Below are 11,889 nucleotides of genomic sequence, written 5' to 3' on the forward strand. Positions count from 1 at the left end.
AGTGAGACAAATTGCACTTACCATACGGTGATTACCTCGTGAGTCTCAGCAACAGCTCTCCGATGGCGCGATCCGTGGTACAGCGCGTGCAGACCGGTCCGGATTCTGGTTGGTCAGGCCCGTCGTTGGTGCGTGGAGATTGGTTCAATGCTGATCGCCGCTCGTTCGCACATCCAATTCGCGAATTTAAATAAAGAGTAATCACGCGCGACGGATGCCGGTTACGAAAGGAAGGTTTCGTCGAGAGAAATTGCACGTACGTATTTGTATATATTCAAAAAGAATAACTTGTATATTTTATGATTACTAAATTACATCAAGTACACGATTAAGCTTATGCTACAACTTAGTATTTAACGCGGTTAAGATTAACAAAGTTAAGTAAAATCTACTTATATAACTAGATGAAATTACTAATAGAAAATAGAAATGGAAATCTGTTGGACTTGAGTTTGAATTGGAAATCGCGATGGTCTGAAAGAGACCTTTTCTTTTGACCGAACCTCGGCCTCGGAACGTAAGAACTCTTCTTCTTCTTCCTAATATTTGGCCAGGCAGCCAACCAGGCTGAAACTAGGCCATTGAGGTCTGCATATCTGGTTGTTAAACGTTAAGGGGTTGCCGACTTGTTGTGATGACGCGCAATCTCGATCCCCCCCCCCATCACCAGACGCCTGCTACCACCCAACGGTGAGTCGCGCGCCAAAGGAGAAGGGAAGGGGAAAAAATATAGAGTAGCTAAAAGAAAAGCTCGTTGGCCTTCATGAATGCCAAGAGCAGGCGACATAGTTTGGGAGAAGGGGAACGAAGGGCCGGGAGGAGGTTCGGGGAAGGATCAGGGAATTTCTGCGCTATGTAATTTCTTATAGGAGATGAATTAGAATTGAAGGTTTCGCAATGAAATATGAGGTGATTGATTGATTGTCGGGGATCACCACAGGGACATGCAGGAGACTCCACCATGTTGACCCTATGGAGGCTTTCGTTAACGTTTATATGATTTGACCTCAGACGGTTAATCATTACGATTTCGTTTCTTGATAAGTTGGCTCCATGGAACCATGTTTTATTAGATGAAGCGTTATAAAAATTTTCATAGTACAGAGTGCCTTTGGATTTGGAAATGATCTTCATGCTTTCTTCGGATTGTCTTTTTGCTTGTTCGGTAGATTCCGTGAGAAGGTCCTCATAAGGGATCTTGAAGGGGGGTTTGTATCCCTCTATGGCTGCTTGTTTGGCCGCAGCATCTGCAGATTCGTTGCCTGGGATCTCGACGTGAGCAGGCATCCAGAAAAATATAATTTCCTTGTCTTGCTTGGTAATGTTAAGATAAGCTTGTTTAATGTAATAGATTATGTAGTTACGATGGGCCCTAGTGGAGTTACTGAGTGCCTCCAATGCACTTTCGGAATCTGAAAAGATGATGTTCTTCTTAGTGTTAAGATCTCCGATTAGCTGGATGGCTTGAAGGATGGCCCATAGTTCCGCCGAAAAAACTGAAGTTTCAGGAGGTAATTTATGCTTTACTGTTCCCTCCATATCAGGCGTGAAAACCGCTGCTCCACCGCGCCGTCTAGATTCTTTGATCCGTCAGTGTACCAGGAGACGGCGTTTTGTCTGTAATTAAAGGATTTGTGATAGAAATCCGCCTTAGTCGAGCTAGGGTTATCCTTCTTGTTACAGCCCTTTAAGTCGTTAATGTAATTTATTTGTAGAGTAAGGACCTCGTAGGAGAGCCAGAAAGCGGGTGGGTAGGTGGATCGATGGATAATGCTCTTTTCTCCACGATTGGTTACATAATGCTTGAATAATCTGGATTTGCTGATGGCGTCGATCTTACAGTTCCTTCTGGTAACCGCTATCTCCATCTCCTCCAGGGAACGGTAGACCAAACTGAACCTACTTGCCATAGCTTTGTAAATGAATCTTGAAATATTTAGATTGAGCCTAATGTCAAAGCTGATTTCTTTTGCTTCAGCTAACATAACATTGATCGGCGTAGAAATGCGATATCCCATAGCTCCCCTAATCACTCTATACTGCAAACGCACCAGTTTGAGATAATTCGGCGAAGAGGACCAAGTAAAATAGCGACACCCATATTCAACCGCACTGCGAAAGGTGGATCTATACAGAGTGAGCAGAAGACCCGGATGGCAGCCCCAGGTAACATCCGACAAGGTAGCCATGATGCGAGAGATTTTTTTGCCTTTTTCAATGAGGTATTTAAGACGGTGGCCACCCTTAAGGCTGGAATCCAGAATAACCCCCAAGAAGCGCTGAAAATGAACTCTAGGGACCTGATTCTCATTAATTACTAATTTTGATGAAGTTTTTTTTCCGGGTCCTTGTGAAAAGCAAATCCAGCTAGACTTGCCCGGGGATAATTCCAGATTTCTATATTTAAGATATTCGTACAGTTTGTTGAGTGAAACCTGAATCGACTCAGCAGCAATCCTCGGGTCCCTATGTGTGGAGTAGAGCACCACGTCATCGGCGTATTGCAGAAATCGAGCGTCAGGATGCAAATGCTGGCCCAAATTCCTAAAATAAATGTCGAATAGCAGAGGGCTCAGAGTCGAACCTTGTGGGGTGCCTTTGTGCCATATAAGGTCCTTGAGATTCACCGTCGACTACACAAAACATGGTTCTGATGCTAATCAGGTTCTCCACAAATTTCTTGAAGAGAGCTGGAACTCCTATATCTTTCAGATCCTCCAGGAGAATAAACGGATCCACGTTGTCGAACGCACTTGCAATGTCCAAGAAGGCCGCGACCGTGACGGAATGTTCGTAGAAGCCAGTTCTGATTGCTGTTGTAAGAGCGGCTAGGTTGTCGTCGCAGCTCCTGAAAGGCCTGAAGCCAGCCTGAGCCTGAGGAAGAATCGGGTTAGATTCCACAAACCATCTCAGCCTCTGATAAAGAATTTGCTCCATAAGTTTGCAGACACACGACATAAGCGAAATGGGTCTAACCGCCTTATTGCCAGGCTTAGGAATGAGTATAACCAGCGAGGTTTTCCATGAGTCTGGGAATGTTCCCCGGGAAAAGATTTCGTTGAACATAGATAACAAATACGTCTCGTGTTCCATGGGCAGCTGATCCAGCATCTTGTAGCAAACTTGGTCCAGTCTGGGCGCGGAGTTTTTTCTGGAAGAGATTTTTGCTCTCCGGTATTCGCTCATGGTCAGGGGGTCGTCCAGCCCAGTATGTGTACTTGTGTTTTTCTCGTCCTCCGATTTCATGTCTGTCAAGGTTTTGGATCTATTGCAAAAGGACGACGGAGGACACAGTTTAGAGATAGCTTCCAAGGCAATTCGTGTGTGTTCTTGCTGCGGGGAGTCCTGTTGTGACGCCCTCCTCTTGAAACTTTTAATCAAGGCCCAAATCTGACTGGTAGGAGTCCTTGCGTTGAAACCATTCACAAGGTTGCGCCATCCTCTTCTCTTTTGTTCTAGGAGTACCCTGGCGCAATTCAAGCGAGCCCTGCGAAATTCTTGATGGTTCTCCTCGGAGGGGGCGGACAGAAACTCTCTAATGGCCTTCTTTCTATCGCGAACCGCCTTGGAGCAGATCTCATTCCACCAAGGTGGAAATTCTAATTTTTTTATTTGTACAGAGGTGCGTGGGAGGCGCTTGCCCTCGGGAGGAAGCTCCTGGCCGCCTCAAGGATATTGTTAGTGAAAGCGTCATAGCGACCTAATAAATCATCTCCAACTTGAGCGGGAAGATCCTTAGTGGTAGAGAGCAGGATCCGAGACAGATCCTGACACATTTCTTTAGATAATGGTATTTTATAATAAAGTTTTTTTTTAAAGCAAGCTTGAATACCGATTGTCGTGATGACGGGAAAGTGGTCACTACCGAGAGTATCGGAGTTTGTTTTGGTGCTGCACAGAGGTGCCAAGGAGGGAGACGCCAGAACTAGATCTATAGTTGAAGTAGCGGCTGATGAGGTTCTCACAAAGGTTGGCGCTTTTTCATTGAGTATGAACAAGTCATATTCTCCAATGATCTGGTGAAGGGTCCTTCCCGAATTAGAATATGTCCTAGAGCCCCATGCCGGGTGATGAGCATTGAGATCTCCCAGGATGATAAGGTTCTTGTAACCTTGCAGGCTATTGAGTAGAGATCTGAAGAAGGAAGCGGGAGTTCTTTGCCCGGGGTGTCGGTAGACGTTGACGATAATCACCGGTTCGGAAGTCAGGCATTCAATTCTGACCACGTTGAATTCTACTGATGGGTGTTCAGTATTCTGAAGGACAACGAGCTCAGACTTGATATCCGCTCTTACTAGTGTGCATAAATCTCGGTCTCCTGGATGAGTTATATCTTTCCTATATGCGTTAAAACCTTTGATATTGAAAGCATTATTGTTTTTAAGCAAGGTTTCTTGGATGCATAGAACGTGATAATCCTTTGCTATTGAAAGCAGTGAGGGAAGTCCACTTCTAATTCCATAACTATTCCATTGAAAAATGCTGAAATGTTTGTGAGATGCGCTGTTCCTCGGAGCTGCGCCCCTGCCACCCCCGCGGCGCCGGCAAGCCGGCGAGGGAGGCGGCGATACCGCCACCGGTTCCCAATCCGCCAAGCCGCCGCGCGACAGCGGCGAAGACAAGGGACCACGCAGGCTACGCGGGATGTCACTAACCTGATTGGCATTATTGCGTGAAGTGTGTGATTTAGTTCCGAAAATTGTAATTGCAATCCGATTCATAATCGTAATCGAATGCAGAGGCTTGCTGCTGTTCGAACCTGTTGTTATAATCGTTGATGACATGGGGGGTTCCGGGAGAATCTCTCGCCTCTCTCTCAGGCTGAGAAACGAAGGAAGAAGATTGGAAAAAGTATTTGCCAAGAATTTTGAGGAGCCTAAAGATGTCGCTAAGACCGCCGGTGAAGTTGTTATTCTGGAAGTGTGAAAAGATTCCAGTTGCCATGGCAAGCAACTCAGCAAAATCCAGCTCGTCTTTCGCCTTACCTGCGTACGTACCTCGAGGTTCTGACCATTTGGAGGAGTAATTAGAGAAGGCTACGCCGTTACCGGACTTGCACGAGGCCCGACCGTTAGCCTCGATGAGAACCCGACGGTGAGCCCCGTCGTCGTAGCACCTTGAAGCATGCTGGGTTGAGTCACGTATCTGTGAGATGTGAGCGCCGATGTGGACGTCGTCGTCGGCGTATTCCCTCTGCGGTAGATCTGCTTGTTTCTTTGTGACTGTGGTTGTGATTGACTCTGAGATTTTAGGGTTTCAGCGTATGAGCGATGCACGTTTTCAGGTTCTTCAATACCTAGAAGGTTAAATCTGTTAGAGTTTTCGAAGTAAGCCTCCTTACCGCGAGGAAGATTGGGAAAGTTGTTCGTGTTATTTCTCAGTGATGCGTTGGAAGGTGAAGAAGAGGGTTTCCAACCTTTTTCAACCCATATTCTTGCATCCGCTATGGAAATATTTTCCACAGCTGCGAGACTGACTATAGTGCGTTGCTTAACAATCATTGGACAGTTTTGATTGTTGGCCCAGTGATCACCTTGGCAATTAATGCATCTGGGGCTCTCCCCCTGCATACGACACGGCTGATCTGCATTGTTATCATCGCTGCTGTCGTGCTTGTGCTTTGTCTTCACCATAATGTAAACATCTTGGAGTGCTCTTGCACGAGCCGCTTACATGCCCGACTCTGTGGCAGAGATGGCAGATTCTCGGTAGTGGAATATAAGGGCGAACCTCATGCCTGACCTTAAACAAAAAGATTTCTTGCGGCAGGATCTGACCTGCAAACTTGATGCGGATTGTCCTAGATGGGACATATTCGACCTTTTCATTCGTGACACATCTCCTGTTTAGTCTCTGCACATCGATTATCTTGGCTTTTGGGGATTCCAGTCCTTCCTTTAAAACGTCCAGCTCAATTTGCTGTGGGATGTCACTGATTAATCCTGTCCTGAGAACCTTGAAAGAAGGAATAAATGCTTTCAGGTTATGTTTGGCAAATACAGAATTTTCCACCAATCGATTGGCACTCGAGGCGGTTTTGACTATGATCATTATCTTTCCTCTACCAGTTTTCTTTATTTCGAGGATGTCAGGAATGCCGGCTTTGACTATAATGCGGCTTATGAGCGTGGAATGGACTATATTGTCTCGAGAGTTAGGATATACGTAAACAACATACGGGCCTATGTCGCGCTGGCTGTATCGTGCCGTTATTTTATTGGTCGAGTTCTCGTTGGCTGAATTTTCATGGGAATCTGCCCGAATACTGGACGGCGAATCAGGGTTACTTGCTCTCGCGCATGCACCTTTTTTGGCGGGAGGAGCGTGCTTGTTTTGAGAATTATCCTCTGCTAGCCCTGGCAATGCTCGTTTTTTAGCTTGCCTTTGTTCCTCGTCGATGTCCATGGGGGACGAATCCATGGAAGGCCCAGAGGTGACGAAAGTCGCCCCGTCCGGGCCCACCGGACATTCATTACCTGCGTTGGTGATGCTGCGCTCTAACGCGGTCGCCTCGTCTCGAGGGTGGCTCGGTATTGTCAGGCCAGCCTCCTTGTAAATGTCTTCTAGTAGGTTTTGAGAGGCCTGTTCGCTATGGGGAGAATTAGGGGGAGAAGATATGTTAGAATCAGAGGGTGAATAAGGATTTAGAATAAGAGTCGGGGGATTAAGAGAGAAAGATGCGCCCGAAACACCGCCGCGGCCATCGTCCCCCACCCCAGGGGGCTGAGGCATAATGCCTCAAATTGAGTCGTGTCTTTTATACTGTGTTTTACAGTGGCGCACAAAGTTTATATTCAGAGGTCCGACACGAAAAACGTTCAAATAACTAGAATAAGGCGCACAATAGGTGCTCGCAGGCAAAATACACTCGTTACACGGTCAAACAACACGGAGACTGAACAGGCACGTCCGCACCGCAGCGCTGCCAGATCGAAACTCAACGTAAGAACTCGACGACTCTTAACTAACAACTGTAAGATATTAACTGTAAGATTAACAGCTTGATTTTTATTTTACTTTTAGTTCGTATTTTATTTTACGATTTGGATTTCAATGCTCATTAGTCTATAAGCAGGTTTTATGATCAGGATGTCACTGCGTGATACAGCGTGATAAAGGCTTTGAATAAACAGTCACGTTATTCTAAATTCAACGATCACTGACTTTATTTTTAAACACAACTTTACACTGCGCGACTTATAAATCAAACGTAGATTTGATACAATGACGGAACGGCAAGCACATCTCCGAAGAGACTCGAGACTATTATAACGTATCGATAAAAGTAACGTATTACTGCGGAACGTACTTCGATAACGTGTCGGTCGTACTTGTTATTCGCTAAGCTATTTTCCGAAACTCGTACTTGTAATTCGCTAAGCTATTTTCCGAAACTCGTGCTCCGGCTTTTTGACTCCAGCGCACGGTTGCGAGCGCCGCTAGCGTGATAGCGCAATGAGCGTCAGCTGACAAGAGGTCGCCAGCTATCGGGAGCATGTGCGAAAAGACCGGAAACTTATAGCGTTTTCGATTGGGCAAAATTTAGTGCGCACCAGTGCGCACTCAGTTCACACCAACACTGGACGAGTTCCATGGGTTGCACTGAATAGTGCAAGTTCAAAAGAATTTCAGTGCTAAAGCTGAAACTCATTTTTGTTCACTTTGAAGCAATGTTCAACAAAATGTTACAAAACTACAGTAAAAGATATTAAGAGTAGGGACAAGACCCCGTTTTCAATTCAACTGCGCAGATTTGCTTGTCCCTATGTATATCCTTAACTGTGATAAAACGTGCACTGAACTGGCACCGTCAAAATATCTCGTGCCACTTAGTGCGCACTGAGTGCGCACTACGCGAGTGTCGTGCGATCAAATGAATATGTGACACTAGCCAAGTGCGCATTGGCACTGCCAATCGAACACGCTCTTGACACTGAGTGCAGCCAGTGCACCCCAATCGAAAACGCTAATAATAACGTATTATACCTTGTGTCTTACAGTTCGGCCATGCTGACAGAGCATTCGTCCTCGAATGACTTTCTCTTTTTTTTTTGTAGCTTAGAATAATATATATTGCTAGTACGCTAAATATAAATTCTTATAACCTAATAATTTTATCGAACATGTATGTGAAATTAAACTTTATAATCGCTTAAAAGCTATGAGTATACTTGAATAAAACGTGGAACTCTCTTTTATTTTAAACATTCACCACATATACAGAGATATATAATTAAATTTATGATTCGTTATGTGATAACGTCTGATTCAATTATTGGTCGAATCCAGGGTTTTATTTTATCAGGAGATAGAATTGATTTATACGGTCGTTGAGTTCTATTGAATCCCGGCACATCCGTTACGACGTAACGATTATTTTTAAGTACATCCTCAATCATGTACGGCCCTTTATAAGGAGGGTTGAGTTTAGCACTTTCTCCTGGTTTCGATTGAAACTTGCAAATCATTACATAATCACCTTTGTTATAGTTAGTAGGGGCGATATGTCTTTTATCATAATATTGCTTGTTATATTCCCGTAGCTGTTGCGTCGCTTCGGCTGCAATATTTCTATCGCGTTGCTTTTGCACATCTAAATCTATATCCGCTAAGTCGTTCACGAGATCTACAAGCGATTTATCGGAGTGATTGCGCCGATCATAACCGAAAAATATTTTAGAAGGCGAGTTTTTTATACTCGAATGAAAAGTATTATTCAAGACATATTGCACCTTGGTCAATGATTTTTTCCAATCTGAAGCTGATTCTATAATTTTTTTGAGTGTCGATTTTACAAAGCGATTCACTCTCTCCACCATTCCGTTAGCCCATGGAGACGCTACTGCAATTAGCCGGTGCTTAACGGAATAGCGTTCGACAAACGATTTGAATTCTGAAGATGTGAATGCAGTTCCGCGATCGGAAATTATTTCCTGCGGCGAGCCAAAAATGTCAAATAGAATTTTCAAACTTTGTTTCACCTCTCTAGCACTAGTAGTCTTCGTGGGGAAAAGCCACGTGAATCTCGTAAATGAATCGATTATTATAAAAATGTGGCGATAGCCATCGTCAGTCTGCTGGAGCGGACCGAAATGATCGATATGCAGAGATGTGAATGGTTCTTTAGACATAGACTCTATTTGCAATTCACCTTCCTTCGAATGTGACGAAAAATTGGACATTATACAAGTCAGACAGTTGTCGACGTGGTCGGCAACCTTTCGTCGCATTCCTGGGAACCAATAGGTACTTGCTATACCTTTGATCGTTTTTTCGATGCCGCAGTGGGCCATTTCATCATGGTATACGCGTATTATATTCGTGATCATCGCCTCTGGTATTACAAATCTAGGGCAGTCTGCGTCCTTTCGATAGAGCAGGCCGTCGATTAATTCAAATTTTTTATTGTCGGTGAACTCCAATTCGTTGGCAATCGATTGCAAGTGCGAATCTTTTAACTGCCTGAATTCGAGCTCACGTTCGAGGGGAAGGGCGTCTACATAAAGTACCGCGCGGCTTAACGCATCGGCATGTGCCATTCGCTCGCCAGCTCAATGTTTCACATCGAACGTGTAATTTTGTAATGCTAGTGTCCAACGTGCGATTCGTGGGTTCAAATTGGCTTTCGTTACTGCGTATACTAGCGCGTTACAGTCCGTTATTACTGTAAAATTCAGACCGTATAAATAAATGTGAAAACGTTCAATAGAGCGCACTATAGCTAGCATTTCTAGTTCGAAACTGTGATACCGTTTTTCCGACTCGTTGGTAGGCTGACTAAAATATGCTACCGGTTTCCAGTCTTTGGATGACTGCTTTTGTAGTAAAATTCCACCCAGCCCGTTGATACTGGCATTCGTGTGCAGTTGCGTTTCCGCACTCGGATTATATAAAGCCAAAACAGGGGAGGAGATTAACTCTCTTTTAATCAACTCGAACGAGTTAATACAATTTTCGGAGAAATCAAAAACAGATGATTTACGTAATAGTTCTCTAAGCGGTTTAGTTTTACTAGAGAAGTCCCTAATGAATTTACGAAAATAATTAGCCAGACCCATGAATCGCTGGATTTCCAGAACATTACGTGGGCGCGGAAATTGCTTGATCGCCTCGGTGTGTCGTGAACTAATCGTGATTGCATTGTGAGAAATCGTATATCCTAAATATTCGATTTCACGCTGAAGAAATTTACATTTATCTAGATTGAGCTCGAAGCTGTACGCTTTCAAGGTGAGCAAAACATGTTTCAAAATATTTAAGTTTGCCTCAACCGTCTCGGTCGCGATCATTATGTCGTCTATGTATATTATTACTCTATTGTCCTCGATAAGCGGTTGAAAAATATTTATCAACCTCTTTTGAAATTCAGCAGGACTTTCACAATAACCAAACGGAAGACGGTTATATTCGAACTGCCCGTCAGGCGTAGCAAATGAGAAATATTGTGTGCTTTGCTCATCTACCTTAATTTGGTGAAAACCATCTCGTAAATCGAGAAGGGTGAAAACACGCTTATTTCCAAGAAGAGCGATAGTCTTCTATTACTGGAAATGGATACTTTTGTTTGATAACGCGTTGATTAAGAGGAACGTAAATCTACGCATAGGCGCATACGGCCGTCTTTCTTTCGTACCGGTACAACGCGCGCACAATACGGCGAGTTACTTCTTTTAATAATGCCTCTTGCTAGAAGGTCATTAGTGATCTCTCGCATCTGTAATTTTTCCTGATATGCGAATCGTCGCGGAGCGTACGCGAAAACCGACGCATCCTTTAATCTAACCGTGACTTTATAATCGTCGTCAATTCGATCGACGTGCTTATTATCGATTTCTATTAATAAACTAGTCAGCTGAGCTGTAACCTCTTTATTAAAATGAGTGACAATTTCGCCATATCGATTTGAGTTGTCGTTAATCTCGGCACAGGCGAGAATCTGTTGTAATGACTTTGGGAACGCGCGCGGAGACGCGACAGCGTCGTCAGCTGTTTTCCCAATCGGGCGATATATTATTGTCAAGCCGTGTTTTTCTAAGAAATCGCGGCCTAGTATAAGATCCGTGGCGAGATTATCCTCGGCTAACACGTGCAGATTAACATCTAATTCGACGTCATCTATTTGTTTCAATGTGATTGTCGTTACAATCGACCCGTGTATTAACACCGGTAAGTTATTTACTGCTTTATATTCTACTTTTGGCGGGATTAACATATCAAAATTGTCCGTAAAAATTTTACAAAACACTGACGGTTTAACAAAAGATATGGGACTACCCGTATCTAACAACGCAGACATTTTACAAATAACCTTATTTAAAGCCGTAACCTCCAACGCGAGGTCGTTAATGTATAAATTCTTACTCTTAGGCTGGACGTGTGCTATCGTCTGGTCATCCCTCACTGCGACGACAGCGGAGACGGTAGTTGTCGGCGACGTGGTGGACGGTGTTGTAGGCGAAGCCCTGGCGGTCATCTGAAGCCGTTCTTGACGTCGTCGCTTAAAGCAATTTTCGAACGTGTGTCCCGGGATCTTGCAGAATCCGCAGGTGTTCAATTCGTCCTTCTGAGATGTCGATACTGGATGAGCTGGTTTGCCACCTCTTCTGTAAGTGGGCTCTTTTACTTTTGCGGCCTTTGAATCCGTTGTGAGCCGTTTTTCTGGTTCTAATGTGACCGATGTAATTTTGTGCATCGAGTCTAAGAATGAGTCGACGGATTCCAGGTCGAGTGCAGCTGCTGTCTCTCGTAGGGACCGACTGTTGATTCCACTGATCAGCAAATGAATAGTACTATCTGGAGATATACGAGGTCTGTCCGGAAAGTATCGGGCCTACCTTTATATCTCCGCTCTGGCGTTATTCTGGATCATCGGGCGGGTGGCATCCTTCG

General features: G+C 44.4%; 1 protein-coding gene and 1 pseudogene across 1 annotated transcript; both read right to left on the reverse strand.

Annotated features, from left to right (window-relative positions):
* Window positions 1-738: 738 nt before the first annotated feature.
* LOC108768366 (uncharacterized) lies at window positions 739-1,539 on the reverse strand. Its single transcript, XM_018518766.1, has 2 exons — window positions 1,386-1,539; window positions 739-1,262 (listed from the first exon to the last, which is right to left on the reverse strand). The coding sequence occupies exons 1-2, from the start codon at window positions 1,537-1,539 to the stop codon at window positions 739-741; spliced, it is 678 nt and encodes a 225-aa protein (XP_018374268.1).
* Window positions 1,540-1,573: 34 nt separating this feature from the next.
* LOC108768367 (uncharacterized) lies at window positions 1,574-3,495 on the reverse strand (annotated as a pseudogene).
* Window positions 3,496-11,889: the final 8,394 nt, after the last annotated feature.

The sequence above is a fragment of the Trachymyrmex cornetzi genome, unplaced genomic scaffold (genome assembly GCF_001594075.2).
Source record: "Trachymyrmex cornetzi isolate Tcor2-1 unplaced genomic scaffold, Tcor1.1 scaffold790, whole genome shotgun sequence".
In the NCBI taxonomy this organism is placed as follows: Eukaryota; Metazoa; Arthropoda; class Insecta; order Hymenoptera; family Formicidae; genus Trachymyrmex; species Trachymyrmex cornetzi.